Source organism: Amia ocellicauda, chromosome 21 (genome assembly GCF_036373705.1).
Source record: "Amia ocellicauda isolate fAmiCal2 chromosome 21, fAmiCal2.hap1, whole genome shotgun sequence".
NCBI classification, from domain to species: domain Eukaryota; kingdom Metazoa; phylum Chordata; class Actinopteri; order Amiiformes; family Amiidae; genus Amia; species Amia ocellicauda.
The window spans coordinates 8,643,147-8,663,488 of record NC_089870.1 but is presented as its reverse complement, the minus strand read 5'-3'; the positions used below and the strand labels follow the sequence as shown (position 1 = coordinate 8,663,488).

At 38.9% G+C, this 20,342-nt stretch overlaps 1 protein-coding gene and 1 long non-coding RNA gene across 3 annotated transcripts in view; one reads left to right on the top strand and one right to left on the bottom strand.

The window, feature by feature from the left end:
* Positions 1 to 1,508: 1,508 nt before the first annotated feature.
* rgs6 (regulator of G protein signaling 6) overlaps positions 1,509 to 20,342 on the bottom strand; it is a 90,906-nt gene continuing 72,072 nt past the window's right edge. Inside the window, exons 3-18 of one of the 2 annotated variants that reach the window (XM_066694325.1) lie at positions 17,749 to 17,848; positions 14,621 to 14,671; positions 14,120 to 14,226; positions 11,065 to 11,116; positions 9,717 to 9,781; positions 8,649 to 8,725; positions 7,544 to 7,625; positions 7,378 to 7,452; positions 6,837 to 6,935; positions 6,173 to 6,234; positions 5,102 to 5,212; positions 4,851 to 4,976; positions 4,576 to 4,762; positions 4,315 to 4,404; positions 3,005 to 3,058; positions 1,509 to 1,616 (exon numbers count right to left, since the gene is read on the bottom strand). In XM_066694325.1, the coding sequence (XP_066550422.1) occupies positions 1,566 to 1,616; positions 3,005 to 3,058; positions 4,315 to 4,404; positions 4,576 to 4,762; positions 4,851 to 4,976; positions 5,102 to 5,212; positions 6,173 to 6,234; positions 6,837 to 6,935; positions 7,378 to 7,452; positions 7,544 to 7,625; positions 8,649 to 8,725; positions 9,717 to 9,781; positions 11,065 to 11,116; positions 14,120 to 14,226; positions 14,621 to 14,671; positions 17,749 to 17,848 (1,389 nt within the window). In that variant the 3' untranslated portion in view covers positions 1,509 to 1,565. The remainder of the gene's footprint in view (positions 1,617 to 3,004; positions 3,059 to 4,314; positions 4,405 to 4,575; positions 4,763 to 4,850; positions 4,977 to 5,101; positions 5,213 to 6,172; positions 6,235 to 6,836; positions 6,936 to 7,377; positions 7,453 to 7,543; positions 7,626 to 8,648; positions 8,726 to 9,716; positions 9,782 to 11,064; positions 11,117 to 14,119; positions 14,227 to 14,620; positions 14,672 to 17,748; positions 17,849 to 20,342) is intronic. The other variant, XM_066694326.1, reaches the window with a different exon arrangement.
* Positions 1,583 to 9,342, top strand: LOC136716910 (uncharacterized). Its single transcript, XR_010805163.1, has 3 exons — positions 1,583 to 1,669; positions 1,868 to 1,967; positions 7,448 to 9,342. It is a non-coding gene; the product is annotated as an uncharacterized LOC136716910 (long non-coding RNA).

The following is a 20,342-nucleotide window of genomic DNA, read 5'->3' as shown; positions in this document are numbered from 1 at the left end:
ATAAAAAGCCATAGATTATACATCATATGTTTGTCAGCCATTCCTAAGAAAATATGTACTCTAACAAACCTTAAGAGCAGCAGGACTAGATGTAGCACGGTTTGTGAAGTTAATCTCCAGTGCTACAGAGAGGAAGACGGGACTGTCCAATCAGGCACTTGGCTCAAGCTGACAACTTGTTCATTCAGTGCAATAGATTTCTAAAAACCCCACTCAATTAATGTTTTCCTATAAAGCTTACATTTAAGATACTAGGTTTGAGAATTGATATAATCCTTAATTTAGCATTCCTTTGCCCAACAGCACTGCAGAGCTGAATTCTACACAGTTATTTCAATATGTCATTGGTGAAAAGGCTAAAACGAGGATCATAAACATTTTCCCACAAACATTCATTGATGTAGCGGTTTCACTTGAGAACAAAAGGGATTTTCACATATAGTGACTTTTCCAAAAGAGGTAAAAGTTGGTTTTATAATGTTGTTTAACAGCATTTCAAAAGGCAGTGGCTCCTGCCTGATACCAGTGCCACACACAGTTTCATGAATGAGCATGATAATTGATACATAACAGGATGTTACATCGTGAAGATAAACAGGAAATGGTCACCAGAGGGAAGGTTGACGGTTGATGTTGTTGCTTTAGGCAAACAAGGAAATCATCATGGATTACAACAAAACAAAAATTCAACCTACATTCTACCTAAAATTGCAACAAAACTGAGAGATGTGTGGTGTATTACAGTAACGCACTCATTTGAAACCATTGATTTTTGGTGTAGGTGTGTACTGCCAGTTTTCCCAGGAGCATCACATATTGCAGGGGCTGTATTCTTTTGATAATACTGTACGTTGACACTAAAAACCAGTTAATGTGACATTTGTATTCAGCTTCCTGTATCTTTTACATTGTGAATGTGTTGTAAATTAATTAGTGGTTGTGGAACACATTTAGAAATATATACAATACAGAACAATTCATTCTTTCTGCTTGTCCTACGTAATCTAATTTATAAAGCCCTTTTCGGCATACTGTCCTTGGAATGTGGTGAAGAAAAGAGACTTTTCATTTCACACACCTTGAATCCGCTCTCTTTGATCTGCAATGGAATGCAATAATGTACGTAAAAAAACTTCAGAACAATTGTGATAAATTTTGATCTGTTGCCATAAAAAAATATTTCCAGAATTGATTTGTTTGCGTTGATGTGTATTGTGTTAATGACTGATGAGACGAGACGGATATTAGTTATATATATGTATAAAAGAAATAGCATATTTAATTAATAAATTACATAAACACAAATTGATCCTGTTTGTTACATTTTTATTGACAATTTGTTATTGCTCACTGCCGTAGCACCAGCTTTGGTGCTGGGAGCTGTGTAGTGTGTGAGCAACGGGAAGGGAAGGGGGATGGCGGAAATTGGTTCCTCTCAGTGGGAGGGTCAGCTGTCTGTGCGCCCTCTATTCCCCCCCAGCCCTCCTACCCAGCTCCCTGACGTCCCCCCTTTGCCAGACTGCGACTCCGCACTGCTTTCCTCGGCGACCAGACTCCCAGCTCTGTCAGGAAGACTGCATGAGGCCAGTCAAGCGCTTTCCTGTCAACGACTTGCCCTGAAAGCACAGAGAGAGCAGGCTGTTAACCCGTCAGCCCCTCACAGCAGACGGTGAGAGCGAGAGAAGAATGCTAAGAACATAAGAAAGTAAACTGTAATACACTCACTAATAGATGATTAACATGATAATAATAGTTACTGTGCAGTACCAAAGGATTTAAAAATGTCTAATGTTAATGCCTTGTACCGTAATAAATGCACATAATTGCCCCCCCGCAAATAAAACGTGACCGAATGTTTTAACTGTAGGTTTTCATCTGAGGCGAGGCGAGGCAGTGCAATGCGCACGGCCATGGAGTCAGGTGGAACAGAGAGAGGACACAAACTGAAAATGAAAGGGGTGAGAAAGGTGAGCAGAGGAATGCAGGGGAAGCAATTCAGATCGATCCAGACATGACCTGTAGACGGAAAGAACCAGCTTCTTACACCTACACATCAGAGGCATAACAAGATTCTGAAATGGAGAAACCTGAAAGTGTGATGTAAAGACCCCTCCATAAGACATATGTTAATGATATTTCATTAAATGTAAATATCATTACAGACACATAAAAGCAATGACAACAGGAACAAAAATACTTCAGATTCCACCATCGGGAGGATTTAAAATGTAGATTAGCTTAAGACTTATAGCTCTGTGCTGGTGTCACTCCATTTCAACCACAGTGATTTAATAGAAAATGAACTAAGAAAGAAGCTACTATGCTCAATATACTGAAGATGATTTTAGAAAATCAAAAAGGGCTGTGATGAATGGCTAGCACAAATTAAAGCAGTGATCAGATGTGCCGGGAGAGATGCAACGAGATACATTGCTATGAAAGATCAGAATAACCACCACAATGCTGTCAGTGCAGAGGAATTGTGAAATAGCAGACATAACATAATGAAATAACAGACACAGAAGGATGTGTAAAAGAAGAGAAGGCATCAAAACATATATTTCATGAATAACAGATACAGGTGTCCAGTAACGAAGACACAAATACAACCCCCACCAGGTATAGCTGGTCTTCATACCCTAATTACACTGATCTCACTGGAAGTATTAGGAGAAATATCAACACTTTAAGCACAGAAACAAAAGGCCTGGTGGTATCTGTCCAACCTCAGAAAAGTATGCACAAGTAGCCACACGCAAAAGCAATAGCTTATGACAGAGCACTATAGAGCAGGTTAGTTAGGGAGCTTGTGATAGGATAGGCACATGGTTTCAACAGTGGTTAATGTCACGGAAACAGAGGTTTGACTTGACGTGACCTGACTAGGCAAACAGAAGCTCTGTCCTTCACGTGCACGTATTTCAAGGGCAGAAAACTGTTACTGCGTAACTATTTAATTTAAGAAAAAGTCAAAGGTGAGGTGGCTGCAGGGAGAGGTACTCACCACGCTCCGTGTAAACTTCTCTAGGGAGGTTCGCCGTCCCTGCTCATTCTCAGGCTTGGGGGGGGAGGTTAGGGGAGAGACAACAAAGGGAAGGTCGTCAGAGTGGGCAGTGAGATTAGAGGAGAGTCCAGCCAACGCCAGTCTCCCACTGAGGGGGACTGAGGGCTGGACAGCAGACCGCAGCCTCGCAGTGAGGGCAAGGGAGCTAAGCGTGGGAGCAGGCAGTTAGACGGGTTTAGGGGAGGGAAGTGTTTTTAGTCTGAGTGTTGTTAATGCCAACATTAAGTGGTTAGCCTTTTGAGGTATCTTTCTGAAATTAAAGACAGTTTTTAAATACATAAGCTTCTCTTTTGGAAGGCTAACTGGATTCATTTTCTTAGATTTTGGAGGAATATTGTAATTTTTGTTGCGATCATATTGTAGTTTTGCAACATCCCATTAGATGCTTTCTAGCTTTGAGAATGATTCCTTCTGAAAGGTGATGTGCAGGGAGAAATAGAATTCAGTTGATTCAATTCAGGGTTTGCTGAAAAGCATGAGATCAGAGTCACAAAGGTGAACAAATGATTATAAAAGAAAAATAAGGATTTACAACATGTCATAATAGGACACAAGGAACACATTTTGATAAGAAGAATCCTTTCACTTTAACAACCCAATTAAGCCGTTATTCTGCACTAAACTATTGTCAATTTATTGGAGAAATTGAACATTAAACACAAATGTGCCTGGCAGCGGGCTCACACGGCTATTCTTATAGGGGAACAACCCACAATGAGATCATGAGACACAAAGTGATTCTGCAGAATGAAAATGTCAGAAGTCCAACCTCATGCATGAATCAAAGGATTTCACTTTAAAATACTAATCTGTCTCACGACCACAGCAATCTGTATTGTAAACAAACGGTACTTATTTTCGAATAAGGAATATTTAACTGCATATACCACCGGGGGTCATAGATGGCACAGAAAATCTTGGGAATTGTATCTCTAGGATTTTAGCTTGCAGAATTAGAGTAACCTGCAGTATTATGATTGCATAGCTGATGCACTGAAGAAAACTAACATGCCCACAACCATAATAGACATTAGCCTAGCTATCATCCTGCTTGATTGTAAACAAGAACAAAGAATCACCTCATGAAGATTTTGACCTTAAGGATTTCCCCTGTGACCACAGTGCCCAACAACGACGCACCGGGACACACAGCGTCTCCACCTGCCTGCTCCCAGTGCCACTGCCTGCGCTGGCTTTACTACAGCTACGGGAGGTTAAGCCAAAGGGGTTTAGTGAAATAAAGGTGCTACCTTCTTTTTTGCCAGCAGGAGGTCTTGGTATGCATTGGAGCGGAGGAAGCGGGCATAGCTGTCACTTTTCATCAGCATGTAGATGTGTTCCTGAAAGAGAGTACAGCGCTTTATTGAGCAGCAGAGCAACTTCCTCCTTCCTTCATGACACGCAGCCAATCCACAAACAGCACATGCCTCATTTCCTCATCAAGCATGCTAATGAGCGTTCGTTATACAAGTGTTTCCCCAGAACAGAGCATTCTGGGAAAAAGGGCTCACCTGTGCATCCTCAAAGCTGTACCTGCCCGGGTCTTTGATGTTGTGGCTGGTGCGCTCGTAGCTGTGCGAGTCGAGGTTGATGGAGCTGGGAGCCCCTGCGGCCAGGAACTCCTGCCAGATCTCCTGAGCCCTGACCGGGACGTCCTGTAGGGGTTGTCGTTTCAGATCCTGCACTGCCAGCCAGAACCTGCCGAGGCCACCGAGAGCGTCAGTGGATTGTAGGATTAGAGTTGCTTGGTTATGAGGTTCAGTAATGCAGGGAAGCAGGATCTTACCTCAGATTCTCCGAGCTGAATTCGGACTCCAAGAACTTAAGGAACTGGTCTCGCCCCACCGGGTCCTTAAGAGCTTCCTCCAAAGAAAAGCCCCATCGCTTCACACGTGCTTGACTGGGCTCCTTGCTTCACACAGTGAGGGACGAAATCAAAAGCCACAGTGAAATATTTCTATTAACAGCCCGTAGCAGCATGAACTTGAAGGATTGCTTTGGTGTACAGTGTTTACAGGGCGTACTCCTGATGGTTACCTGGCTTCCAGATCCCAGAAGGTGGGGTCATCAGTGATCCAGGGATTGGACGGCTCTGGTATTGTCACAAAGGGGTCATAGTCCAAAAACTGCTCTGTGTAAGTCATCAGACTGAGGAGGCAGCAGGGACAGAGGCTCAATTACAGAATTACCCACTTTAGAGTCTAGAGTCAGTACATGTTAACACACTGTTCTTATGAGTATCTAACATGTGGTAACTAAACTGTAATTAGGGAGACATACTGTTGTCTAAAGCATGCTGGGCAACCTTCTCTCACAGTTCCAATAAAAATATTGCATCATTTATAATTAACAGTAGACGTGAACTTCCCAAAACTTAATTTTAAGATGAAATTTGAAAATGGTAAAGGAAAAATAAATGCTTGCAGGGATATAACAGCATAGACAGAAACAGAAACAGTTGTGCAGTGATGCCCTCATATCACTTGATGTTAATTCCTGCTGTAGAATAAGAATCAGTTGGATTAAATGTCATCCAGGCCCTCTCCACCCTTTCCCAGGGGAGAAGCCGCAACAAACAACACGTTCCCCGGAGTGAGGACTTTAAAATCAATCTAACTTTAGACACACAAAATTGAGCATCTTGATGAGGATATTTAAGGACTCCTCTAGTGTATCGGAGCATGTCTCTTGGTAATGGAAAAACAATTGGCCCGGGATTATGTAGGAGTTTGCAAGCAGAGGGATATATAAGAATACCTTTAGAAAATGAAAAAGTCAAAGTCATGGTTTAAGAAGCTTGGGGAGGGATTTCTTAAAAATAAATCTCTGGTGAGAGAAGTGGAAATGCCTTTTTTTTCTGTGGAATTACATTCAGTATTTGCTTTGAGATTAAACAAGCTGAAAAGAACACTTAATTTTGGGTTTCCCTATACATTAAAATGTTCAGAGGACAAGGACATTAATGTGTGTACATTCAAAACATGCACATTCTGTACAAAATCATAAAAACTCCTTTACAAACAGGACACAAGCAAACAATAATGCACAAATGAAACCTATAGTATATTTCCCACAAGGCCAAGCAAACATTGACTGAAATAAAGTTACCTTTCTGCAACTTTGGACATTTTCATACAATGTCTGTCCAGTTGTATGTTCAGGAACGTGATCTATCACACAGACACACAAAATCAAACAAATCAGAAAGTAGACCTTTGTTATCAATTGGAAACTATCGATGTTGCCAAGGTAACTATCCTTATTTCCTGCTGCAATTGATTGGCACATTTATTTCCTCAGTGCTTCCCAGCTTTCCCTCTCCCAGATGATGCTCAAAGCACCGACCATATGTTAGGATGATGGCAGTTTCATTACCCCTAACCTCCATTAATCCACCAACATGAATGAGAACAATAAAGCCACAAGATAGGAAACAACATTTTCATAACCCAGTTAAAGTTTCTAATTTAGTTAATCTTTAGCCACTTTCAGGTACCTCTCCCACAGATCTGAATTTGTGTCTTTAAATGTTAATCTGACAGGAAGTGATTACCTGAAAGGTTAATGCAGGCTGGAATTGGTGCCTTTTGAAAGACAAATAATGATTCATGTTTTGCAGGTTCTTGTAACTAATTTTAACTGTGGTCTTCCACATTAATGTTTGCATTAATATCACAGTTCCCTTTAAAAACAGTGCGTACAGATATATGAAGACGTGTGTGTTGGCCTGTCGATGAGGTGGCAGTGCGTTGGCATGGGCAGAGAGGGTTACCTCCTTCTTGACATCCTCCTTGGTGGTCTTCCTGGTGGGCTGCACTGGCGTGTGCACTGGACTGCGTGTCTGCGACTCCTCGGTCACTCCATACACTGACTGGACACAGAGCGGGGGGGGAGAAGGGTGGACACTAGTCAAGACCAAGGCAAAGATCTCCTTCTGGCATCTTCTACTGCTGCCTAGCTTTATAACAGCTGTTTAGACTGCATTTCACGGGCATCCTTTCAGATGCCAGACACGGCCCTTATTTGAATATGCCTGGAGGTGACTTTTACAGACACACTTGTTTTCAGTGAATGGTTATGCAAATGTTTGGCATAAGCAAAATATTTGTATGCAGAATTGGGTCCTAACTGTAATATGCAGAAATCTGCTGTGGAGTTCTTTTTTTTTTTTTTTTTAATCTCACATTTTTAATTACATATTTTTGCCCCACTAATATTTAATTATTAATCTTACTGAACAATTCCCTATAGAACTGTATATACATATATAGATATACAATATTTGACTGGTTTATGCTAAGCTAGATTCTTACCTTTTTCACCTTCTGTGGGTTCTTCATTCTACGACACTTGCGAATATCCATCTCTGTTGTGTTTACACAGCCTGGCTGCAAAGGATAGATGGCATAGTCAAGATCAGTGACGCCCCTCCTGTGACGTCCCACCCCAGTGATGACCCCCCAGCGTCCACCAACTCACCACAGGCCGATGGACATCCCAGAACGCCCGCTCCTGGCTGTCCAAAATCTTTCGCTCTGTCTTGTCCTTTTTCCTGTCAACTCTAACCAGAAAAAGAATACAAAAATTAATCAGATTATAAGAAAATATAACCCATTATTTAATTGTACATTTTTTATGTTTATTCCACATCATTAATTCTATTTACTTTTACTTGGAATATGTTTTACAGTTCAACCTAACCTTGACATTGTTTAGTATTTTGTAAATGTCTAAAATATAAATGTAATATTTCCATAGATTATAGAATTCTAATGATATTGAATATATAACCAGCATATGTTGGAAGTTCAGATGTTATGGGAAATCATTCTGCACTGCTTAATTCTGTGCATATAAACCCATAGCTGTCAAATGGTTGTCATTTAAATTCTAAGTTTCAAAGCTGAAGTGAGTAGTGCTAAATGCTTTGTGCATACATCTAACAGCCACCAGGCGGCGCTGCTACACAAACAGTACAGCACCTTGCAATAGAGACTATAATGATAAATTATTGCAAGTCATGTTATCAGCATATTATCTATGGATGCTTAACATTAACCAGCTTTATCGTAGTTCAGCCCACACTGCAGTTACAATGCTGCTTTAGCGACAGGTAGAATAACGTGTGTGACAAAGGCAGAATAACTGATACACAGTTTGGGAGAGCTACTGGGCTAGAAATCTGAACCGTACATTACTACAGGTGCTAGAAGTGATGACAAATAGCACAGTATTTAAATGTTTAAATTAAAAATAAAGTTTGACTTCTGGAAACAATAACTACATCTATAACAGTATATTACTGTTCTGGAAGTAATCCTCAGATGGACAACAAAACTAATCCAAAGATAAAACCATTTCCTGACATTTCAGTGATAAGGTTGACCCAAACTGTTATCTCATCTTGAAGGCACAGACCATTGTGTGAAGAAGGGTAATTTAGCCTTAGTCATTATCCTTTCCTTTGTTTGTTTTGTGGAGCCTCTCCAAGATCGTACAAGATAAAGCCTGAATTTGAATCATTAAGCTACAAGATTCTGTCTGATCCACACAAGTAACTGTTACTTGTTACCCCAGTACTTACTTGACCTGCGCCTCAGCTTGCATGAAGATAAATTCCCACTTCCTGGCAAAGGCCCTCTGCAGTCTGGCCAGGTTCTCCTGGTTACGAACAAAAACATTCAACGAATCATTTGAGTCGACAAAGTCTGACTGCTAAAAAGTGAGTCTTAAGAGCTTGTTTTTTCTCGTTGGTCTGTTTTCAATCTAAAGTGCTCTGTGAAGGGCGCTATATGAAATAAAGATTGATTGATTGACCTTCTTTCAAATTTCCCACCTCATGTCCTGACTACCCTTAACTGCATCTGAGGAAGGTGTCTGTATAAAACACTGTGATGCCTGTGTGGTCTGTATACAGTTTATTGGTAACAGTAATATGTATGAGTCAATATGTGAGTAAATTGTTCACTGATTGAGGTCAGCACCCTCTCTGTCTGGACAGCTCCACATGTGAGAACAATTCCCTCGAGCTGCTCCCACATGTGCTGTTGTCAAAGATATTGGCTTCATTCTGAAATGCTGGACTAGGATAATATGCAACAAAACTGTCCTTTTTAGGCTGCCAATATGAAACAAAAATCGATGTTTAGTTTGTTTGCTTACCTTTTCTAGAATTATATCATAAGAGTATTTCTTAGGCAACATGTGCTTATGGATTATTCATCATTTAACTACAACTATTATTTTTCTGGGGGGGTTGAATAAAGATGTAATCCCTATTATGATGGAAGAGACTTTTCTGAGAGTTTTCACTACACAGCACAATCCTGATCTCTGACACTCGTCCCCAGTTCTGAGAAGTGACAAAAAGCATGAGTTAACTCACTAACTGAAGAAATTCACATCAGTGCGGTGACAGCAACCAGATTGTGAATAAATCTTTTCCAGTTAAAAAAGGTATTTCATCTTCACCATTTAAGCCACAAAAACCAACTGCTTTCAGGAAAATCGATATTTTGTGTCACCTTCTGGATGGCAGATGAAAAAGTTGAATTAAACAAAAATAAATCCTGAGTTTAGGAACTGCTGTCAACAAATACCCCAGTCTCTCTCTTCATATTACAAACAGTTTAGTCCAATGAAAGTTACTCACAGCCTCATAGTCTGCAAGCTCCAGACGGGCTTTATTCTGCATGGTCCTCTTGCACAGATAAATGGCTGAAACAGAAAATACATAGACTGAGCTGGTGTCCAGTGTGGTCTAATTACCATTAATTGTAATATTTTGCAACCTGTATTTTGCACCCAAAAACTGTTTAATTCATAGTCTTCATAGTCCCTCCACAGAACACAATTATACTAGTTGTGTATATAACTACCAGCATGTGGGGGGAAAAAACTAAAGAGAAAAAAACACACAAAACATTGAGACCTTCACTCTGTGCATTCATTGCAAAAAATGAATAAAGGCCACTTGAATTGCAATGGAACTTGTGAAAATGCTTGACTATAATAGCAGCCATTGAGACAAGTGTCATTATCATTATACAGTAGTTTAGACCTGATTCCACTCTGAAAAAGATGTGTTATGAATGATCCAATGTATCCTTATTTACTGCATATTTCTTTCTAACATATTTATCATGAACATGACTGCCAATAAAACATTAACCTTGGAAGGCAGTCTATACACTGCAGAGAGCAGAGCCTGGTGGGTTATACTGAACATTGTATGACCAAATGAGGCAGTGTATCAGTATTTCCATAAGAAATGTTACCAACAATGTTTGAATTTAAATTCTTATTTCTTCTTTATCTGCTATGCTAAACTATTTAAATTTTTGTCATCTGCATTTCCAGAAACATACACACACATACACACATTTAAGTAACACTTTACATTAAGTGTCCCTAATTATTGTGTATTTACACTGTAATTACTTGTTACAATGTAAATATGCATAATTACACTGGTAGTTACCAAGTAAATGCACAGTACTTAGGGACACTAAATGTAAACTTACCCGAGCACAGTAAAAGTATTGTAACCATGCACAATTACAGTGTAAATAGGCATAATTACAGTGGTAGTTACCAAGTAATTACAGTGTAAATACACAGTAATTACGGACACTTAATGTAAAGTGTTACACACATTTCTTAATGGTTTCAAAAACATTGTGCAAACGTCCATATCTGAATTATATTCTCATTGGCATTTTTACTGTATTCCCTCAAAAGTTTTATATTTTACAAAACAACCTTTTATCCACTAAGGAATGAAGTGCCAAAGGAAAGGAAAACAAACCTCTGCATCGAGAGGAGGAGAGGATGACCTGATTACACCACTACGGTTAGTTTTTTCCAGGCATTCCAATAATGAGCACATGCTGAACACTGTAAGGCTGGTGCCTCCATTCCTGCTCAATATTTTTTTTATGGTATGCAGTGTGTGTTTCTGTCACTGGCCCACGGCAGGAACTGCAACAAACGGTCCTTACCATAATCCGTGTTCTCCGGCTCCCAGCAGTTTGAAGGCCAAAAGTAGGGGGACTGCAAAGGGGTGCAAAGCAAAGAAAAACGGTGTTTAACACCAAACAGGCCAGCGACTTTCCATTTCAATTTAATCCACCCAAATAAACTGTGACAATGACTCAGTCAGAGCCACAGATTCATCCAGGCATTCAGCTGTCAACACAAATTCACATCCTGGGATGATACTGTAGATTTCAGCAGCTGATTCCTCATTACTTTTGGGATTCAAGGTATATTTTAGACATCATGCATTTACCCAACTAGTGTACACAATTAATTTACTCCCATTAAACAAGTTTGCTTGCTTGTCCTTCACTAATGACAAAATAGGACATTATGGGAAACTCATGCGGTCAATCCCAAACACAATCACATAAATGCAGGACAAATGGTGCTTTTCTTTCTTGGACACTGGACACTATTAGAGTTGTAGCACACTGAGGACTCTGTCATACTGGAAGACATTGGGAAAATATTCTCACATTGGTCCCTAACTATGTTGCGGTGCACTACTGTGCTTCTTCCAAGAGGGGGTGTGAAATACCTGTTTGTTTTTTTGTGTTTTAATGAAAGCTGTGTTAACAAAAGCAAGGGGTATTCATTACTCGTGTACAATTAATTGTTCTAATGTGGTGGGGGAACTCTTAGATGTAACAATATAAAAATACATTACTCAGAATCCATTCATTAGCTATATTTTAAGGCCAATGACTTCAGCTAAAAGGAACATGTTCATTCAGATTTGATATTAAGTAGCTTTAATACAAAATCATTAAATTCACAATTTTTTTTTCATAATAACATTATATTAGAAAAGGAGTTTTAAAACTTGTGAGCAACAGGAATGTAATGAGTGACTATGGGAATATTTACTCAAACAGTTGATGTTGTATCATACAAATCAGACCACCACAGAAGGCAGTGATTAAAATCATCATCAAAGATACTACTGCTATTCTAAGCAGTAGAAAGCATGGTGTTATTCCGGTATTTTTCTCAAGCATGGGTCTTACTTTAATTATCCTTTTTTATATATAGAAGCTAATGCTGGTATCTAGAAATAACATGTCTATTTTTGGACACATTCAATCAGCAGTGACGTACACAGTGCCCCCAAAGTCTATAGTATAAATTACACATCGTGTGTTCAAATGCCATGGAGGAAAATGCAAATCTCAATTCTGCAGCAGATTAGAAAGATATGACACAGAGAAAAAGCCATGGATAATTAAAATCAACCAAGTGATTCCCTAGATAATTAAACAGAAAGTCTGCACACTAATATGTATGTTAACTGACAGAGTCCCTGACAGATATTTTAGATGTAGATTAGTCTTTTATATTATGCCTAATTCAAAGACAACTCACAATGGAAAAAAAAAACATTATAAAATAACAGGGAACTGTGAAGTCTCATGCTGAAAAACCTATAGTGGCTACAGGAAGTATTCACCCTACTTGCACATTTTCACATTTTGTTGTGTTACCGACTGAACTCTTGATGCATTTAGATGGGACTTTTTTCTTTCTGATCTGCACAACCCACTCCACACTTTCAATGTGGGGAAATATGGGGAGTTGAATAAACAAATATTAGATAAGTAAGTTGAATGGAGTCCATCTGCGTGCAATAAAAGTGGTTCACCTGATTTCTGATTGAAAATGCACCTGTCTCTGTAAGCTCCCACAGGTGGGTAGGGCATTCAAAGCAAAGATACTACCATGAAGACCAAGGAGCTTTCAGAACAACTCCAGGATAAAGTTGTGGGAAAGCACAGATCAGGGGAGGGTATAAAGAGATTTCAAAGTCACTGAATATCCCTTGTAGCACAATCAAGCTGATCATGAAGAAGTGGAAGGTATACGGCACCACCCACACACTGCCTAGAGCAGCCGTCCTCTAAAACTGAGCTGCCGAGTACGAAGGGCACTGGTCAGAGACACCCAGAGGCCAAAGACAACTGAGACCTACAGCGCCCCGTGGCTGAGATGGGAGATACTGCTCATGTGTCAACTACGGCTCAGGTACTCCACAAATCTGGTCTGTATGGAAGAGTGAAAAAAGCCAAAATCCAGCTTGGAATTTGCAAAAAGATGTGGCAAAAGATGATGTGGTCCAATTAAACAAAAACTGAACTATTTGGCCTAAATGCAAAGTGTTCTGTCTGGCACAAACCCAGCACAGCACATCACCCAGGTAGCACAGGATTACTGTGAAGCATGGGGGGGCAACATCATGATACGGGGGTGCTTTGCATCAGCAGGGACTGGGAAGCTTGTCAGGGTAGAGGGAAAAATGGATGAAGGTAAATAGAGGCAAATTGCTGCAAAAAGACTTTGCTGTCCACCAACAATCCCCATCCAACAAAACAGCTTGAACAATTTTGTCAATGGGTGAATACTGCACAATTCAGATGTACAAACCTGGCAGAGACTTACCCCAAAAGTGCACCTAAAGGTGGTTCTACCAAGTATTGAATCAGAGAGTTTATACTTCTCTAACCAAGACATCTCATAAAAAAATCACAGTTGTTTCACAATAAAAATCTCTTGCCTCTTCAAAGTGTTGAGTAGGTTGTATAAATCAAAGGGGGGAAAAAAATATTTAAATGCATAAACATTTCAACATGGGATAAAATACTTCCTCTATTTGACAATAATAACAACAAACAACTGAATGCATTTCAAAAGAACACCTAATTAATCAAATAATTCAAAATCTAGAAAGCACAGCTTGATTGAGTTTTTATTTTCTATATAAATACAAAACGAAATATAAATGCAAAGTAATAAAGTATTTTTGTCCAACCTCATAAGAACAACATACACTACACAACTGATTATCTGTATTCCAAATCTTGGAATCCTTCAACAGTGTAAAAACTGGAAATGGTAAACCCATCTTTTACAAATTTGTATGGACATTGTCTACATTTAATGGGAAGAAACTCTCTCAGTGTTGCCTTTACTGCAGCCATCACAGTGGTTCGGTGAGCGATGGCGTCTAGTGACACGGCCTACCTGAAAACGATAAAACGTCCCGTCATCCTTCAATGTGAGGACATGGTCTGAAATGGGGAAGAAGTAGCCCTGAGCTGTGATGAGGCTTCCGAGGTGAATGGCTTCAACTGCAAAACAAGGTCAAGGTACTTTTAATAATTTCTCAAATTGCATTGCTGCTGTCCCCTTTGGTTCAGTTCAATGACATGTAGCGATTGCATATGGAGCAACAAGAGCTCACAGCACCATTCGCTGTCTCACCCGTAATGAGAATGAAAAGCTCGCTCTGCATTTGATGGTGTAATAGAAAATATGTTTACAGATGTGCAAATCCACAAGTAATACAAAATTATAATCACATTTTCACTAGTACTTGCATTTGCTGCTTTTGTATACTGTTACATTTTGCTTTGTCACCCCTTGTGCTGTGTGCTACTGGCTAAGGAGTGGATAATTCATGTTTAAAAAGCAAACAAGCTACTTTAATAACATATTTTAGTATGCATGTAGCAAAACACTTACCTGGATCTTCAATATTTAGATTTTTCATCAACCACTGGACAATATCTGTACCTAATAAGGGTAAGAAAGAAGGAAAATAATGTTAATAATACTAATCTGTAATATGTTAATCATTACTGTCAATTAAGAGATTACTAAAAATATGAGTTTTATAATTAGCCCATAATGAAAGTTTGTCATCCTTTACGTACTTCCCAATCCTATTCCAATTCCAATTATCTGTCCAATTATCCAGGGACATCTGTCAAATCACCTGGTGATTCAGAAACTCTTGGAGTCTCACATCTTTTAATGATCTACTGATCAAGCCGTAATTCAGCTCATGGAAACACTGCACATTTAACAAGGTCTCCAATTATATAGTAAAATACAGTTTGTCCTGTGTGGTTAAGCTGGGGAAGCTTTCGCCCCTGGTTTATACTCACAGATAGAGCGGAAACTGGACAAATTCAACCCAGACTAGGTAATGTCTTGTTAGGAGTACAAAGCAGTGTGGTGAGATTAGGGACCTGAATTTTATGTTATGTTTTGCAATGACCGAACTACACACCAGCTGACTGGATCCAGGGACAAAGCTTGGTCTGACCCAGAGTTTAAAAGTCTCCCATTAAGAACTTTAAAAACTTTTTTTTTTTAACTTTGTAACAACTTTTAAAATACACATCAAAGTACTATTTTAGAGTCTTTTAAACATCTTATTAACCATGTAATATGTACCATACTTCTTTTGATAAGGGACTCATTTGGACAGCGCAACTATTTGAGACATTGTGCCTCTACAAAAACTTCATAGACACAAAACCACAAAAACAGATATATAATTATCTTTGCTTCAAAGTGACACCAGTAACATTATATCAGACTTCCAGTTGACCATAAATTAATATATGATCATCTTGAACTCTTGCAGGCAATTAAAACGATAAAAAAAAAAAGCTATGGAGGCATCACATTGTGACTGTGAGGGGCACGGGAGCTCTTGGTGATCTCATAAAACGCAGATTACAGATGCCCCCGAGCTGCCGGTACTGTTTCTTCTACAGTCAGTTGGTCTCAGTCCAGATTTTCCTGAAAATACTTTTCAAGTGAGAAGGAAAGGAGGACTGCATTGAAGAATGTACACACGTAAAACTATGCAACAAAAATAAAAAAGGCAGCTGCTCAGATTATGTTTAATATGCAGCAGAATTATGCGTTGTATTAAAGATTGTTGTCTGTTTGAAAGACAGCTGGAGGAACACTGTACCAGACCTCCTGTAGCGCCATTTCTAGTGAAGCGAAATAAGTTGTTCTCTGCAGTCTTTTTTTCTGACTCTCTATTCCAGTTCATCCCGAGGTGTTCTAGGGAGTTTAAGTCACTCTACTCTGTCAATCCCAGCTTGGTGACATGCAGACCCCCACTGTAATATAATATACGTATTTAGATCAGTGCCTCTTATTGTGAAGAAATCTTATCTAACAATCTAACATAGCACTCCGCACCGCAATATCTGCTTCCAACAAAATCTTTTGTCATAGAAAACAAGGAAATGTGTCTTTTGGCCTAATTTGGATGATTTTAATTTCAGTTAATGCTTATTACATCGTGTCTGTGTATTACTGCACTGTTCTCCCAGCTTGGTGCAATATCTGTTCAGTTGTGATTAAAACTGGTGCATTTTATTTGTTTTTTGCCTCTGGCTCTCAATATGCTATTATATGTCTTCTTGTGTGGTAATTGCTTTTGTTTATTATATTCTGTTATGATACTGTGTGATGGTTAATTTGTATCAGGTATTTGCATTACACTAATTTAGTCAAATGTTTGTTGTTTGAAGTAGGGCTACTACACTATGAAGTGGACTCTGGGAGGTTATCACAGATTAATTGAGAATTTTAACAAGATATTGATGATAATTTAATTGATTCCTATCTGTTTATATCCCACAGGAGTCGTCTTTAATATTTTTAGTAAGCATTTTGAGGTGTTCATGTCAGTGTCTGGATGTGTCAACTCTGGTGAAATCTAGCCTTTGAGGAAATCTAGCCGCTCAGAGCAGCTTGTGTTATTACTGTTAGAGATGTGTATAAGGCTTATTTTTAGCACTCGTGAGAAGGCAGGTCCATTGTGAATGAATGAGTGCTTAATTAATTTTGCAAAGAGAATGATGGGTCTTGCATGCAAATGTGTGTGTTTATATATTAAAGGATTTAGAGTAGAGTAATGTCTTATCATTTATCTGTCTGTGATTTTTTTGGCATGCGTTTTTGCTAATGCAGAGTGAACACACATTTTATCAAACATTATCATGTATAAATCATTGATCAGTAATGTATGAGACGATATTATCTCTTTGATGGTTTCGCAATGAGCATTATACTTTACAACCTGAGCGTGTGACCAACATACTTCTACTTGAATTGTATACCATGGTTTCATGTTAGGAAGGTTTACATGTTTTTTTTTTTCTTAGCTGAAGCACCTGAATAGAAGCAGCAATTAGACCAGTGCCACTGACATGCCATTATTGGTCTTCTGTGCATCCAATCAGTGGAAGTTCTGTACTCTGTTCACATTCTGGGTCTTGGTATTTAATCATTTAGAAATGTGGAAATGGCTGCCTGCCACAAGGACACTCTTCATTTGGCCTTAGCTGGGACTGTAATCCACTCAAATCATAGTTCCACGATGGACACCCAGATCTGAAAAACCAACCCCTGAGAAACTGAGCTCCCCATAAGTATTTCTCTTGGAAAAGGATACACAACCCATCATTGTCTGTTTAATATTAGACTGTGATATAGGGTATAAGTATTTGTCAACTGTGGTGCAGAATTTGATTGGTTTAATAGTTATCTTTAAATCATCAAAAGCTAAATATGTAAAGTATATAATATATATATATATATATATATATATATATATATATATATATATATATATAAGGAATTAGATCTTAGACTGCATGACTGGTTTGCATTTGATACAGGGAATTGAGATTTATTCAGCAAAAAAAAAGAGATTGAAGAGATATTTCCAGATTCACTGAAGGATGACAGAAGCAGTTTAGAAAACAACAACAGAGAAACATCCTGTCTGCTAGACCTCAGGATTTCTAATGAAGCTGCTGGAACAAAGAATTGCCTACCTGTGACTACACTGGGAATCTTAGACAAGAAACTTTTCACGGTCCGGATTGGCACACCCCCTGCCTTCTCATCCTGTATGCGACTGATGATATCCTCAATCTGCAAACGAAGACAGGGACAAAGAGAGTTGCATTAGGAAGTGTTGAATTTAAACTCCCACTTTAATCTCCCACATCTGTCTTTCATGCATAATTATCACTGTTATAACTATTCGCTTTCAACACAGAGAAAAAATGTGAGCTCTGACAGAGCAAACAGCAGGGATTGGATATGAATTGTCAGAATAGTCCAAATGTATTACATAAAAAAGATTGAAATAAAGTTTTAAAATACAGCACTTACTCTATTGAATTTTTAAGTTTTTATATATTCACCCCGAACTCTCATCTTCCATCGTGGGAAGCACTACATGTGCTTACTTGCTAACTATGGAGACCACAAACACCTACGATATGATCACAAATAAGTATCATCCAATAGAGACATTTGGAGTAAAAAGGATTTGCTTCCTTTTAATACCTTTTTGATTTAATACCTTGTTAGGTATTAACCACAACATACTATGATGTAACTGTGAAATATACTCTTCTTTTGGATTTGATAAAAGTAATCCAGTAAAAGTAATTTGGCATATTTTATAGGAACAAAATGACCTAGGCTGGGAAGAAATCAAATTTGTCACTTGCCCATTAACTACAAATTACAAATCTTTACTTAATTATTTTACTTGATTAATTCTGTGTTAGTCAGAGGCTTGTTTCTTCGTCACATAGAGAAACCCACCATCCAATAATGAGTTTTGCAATTTGCAACTGGCGGCTAGGTCAACATGTGGTTTAATCACAACTCTGGTGCAGTTCAGAATTATTTTAGTGAAGCATATCTGGATAATGGTGGGGGTGTAGTGATCTATGAACCAACTACACAAAACAATGGTGTTCACTTTGCATCATACACAATCACAGAATAAGACAGATTGTTCAAATCTATGAAATCCAAGGCCGGATGCATTCGCTCGACACTGTAAATCATATTCCGAAAAGGCCTGAACCTCAGAAAGTAATAATTGTAATATACATCAATAAAAAACAAAAATAACTTCAAAATATGACAGTGGAATTACAGTTAATATGGGGTTCTGAAAATGCAGAGTCAATGGGTGTAAATCCCACTTTCCTCTCTTTCCACTCTTCAGAAAAACCTTGGCTATTCAGAACGTTTCTTTTTCATTGAAGAAATAAGTTAAAAGCTGCAAAACGGCATAAAATATTTTGTCATTCCCTGTGACTGTGGCTAGTGCTGTGAAGTCTCCTACTCCTGCTGCAGCGAGTTGAAATTGAAGCACCTCGCTTCAAAAAGCTATGTAGGGCTGAATAAATTAAGAAACACAGCAATTTCAACTGTTATTCTTTCAATCCTCCTCGGTGCTGTGCAATCTATGTGAGAGGTGAATGGCATATGATTCCTAGTTTCCAGCTGTCTCTGGGAGCAGGTTAAAGTGATCTCAAGATCAGCCTTTGCCATTTTCTACACCCCCAGTGATGGGGGGGTGTTCAGTGGAGAGATACGAGAGATTCTGGCTGCAGTGTGACAGAAGCGGTTTCGTTACAGCGGCACCGAGGGGCGAAGCTGACACTGCAGTGACAGAAGCAGATACTTCCAGTCTCCAGTGTATGATGTGTTTTCTTGCCAGTGGTATTTCAAGTGGAAGTCATAGAGAAGTGTGAACAGCAGTAAACTAATTTGAAATAATACAGGACTGGGACTGTCTAACCACTTTTCGAAATATTTGTAAATAGGCAGACTGGCAGTGTAAGATTAATCAAATTGTTCAAATTGTTGTGTGTCTGCAGTCTGAGTAATCACGAATTACATTAATGTCATGGCCGGGGCAGGACTGAGGCCGGCCTGTTTTGAGGCATTAAACTTCTCACCCCACTTAACCTCCCTTCCTGTTACCAGCTCATGAATCCTTGGGGTCACCGAAGAGCACTGGGAGAGATGTAAACGACACAATATTTAGTAAGAAAACTGTTTATTGCGCTGATCTCAGAGCTGCTTAACCACGAGTCTCCATGTGGATCTTGACACACTTTGAGTGTAAGATGGCCACATTGAAAAGCACATTTTACTCATATTTAAGAAGCGAAGTGACATTCTGAACTACTGTCTAACACCACCGCAGAGAAAAAGAGCCTTCGATCTTAACAAGAAACACTTTGAAAAACTAATTAGGCTTTATTACAGCTTTATATTATGCATGTGCATGTGTGAAGCTTTTGAATTTACAAGGGGATAGAGAAGCTGTTTTTTATGCTCTTTTGAAACTCTTTTCCGACAGGAGTCTCAAGGAACATTGTACCGGCTGTTCCCAGCTGTCAGAACCACCCGTGTCTTTTCTTTTGCTCCAGTTAATTCAGGCTTTTTATTATCTCCAGCCGTATAATTAAAAAGTGATTTTTTGAAGAGCTTGAGGTTCATGTACCAATTCCTTGCAATTACACACTCTCGACAAATTTAATTGTAATGGCGCTAATTCAATAATAATAATAATTTAAAAGAGATCACTTAAGAGTCAAGCCAACAGAGGTTT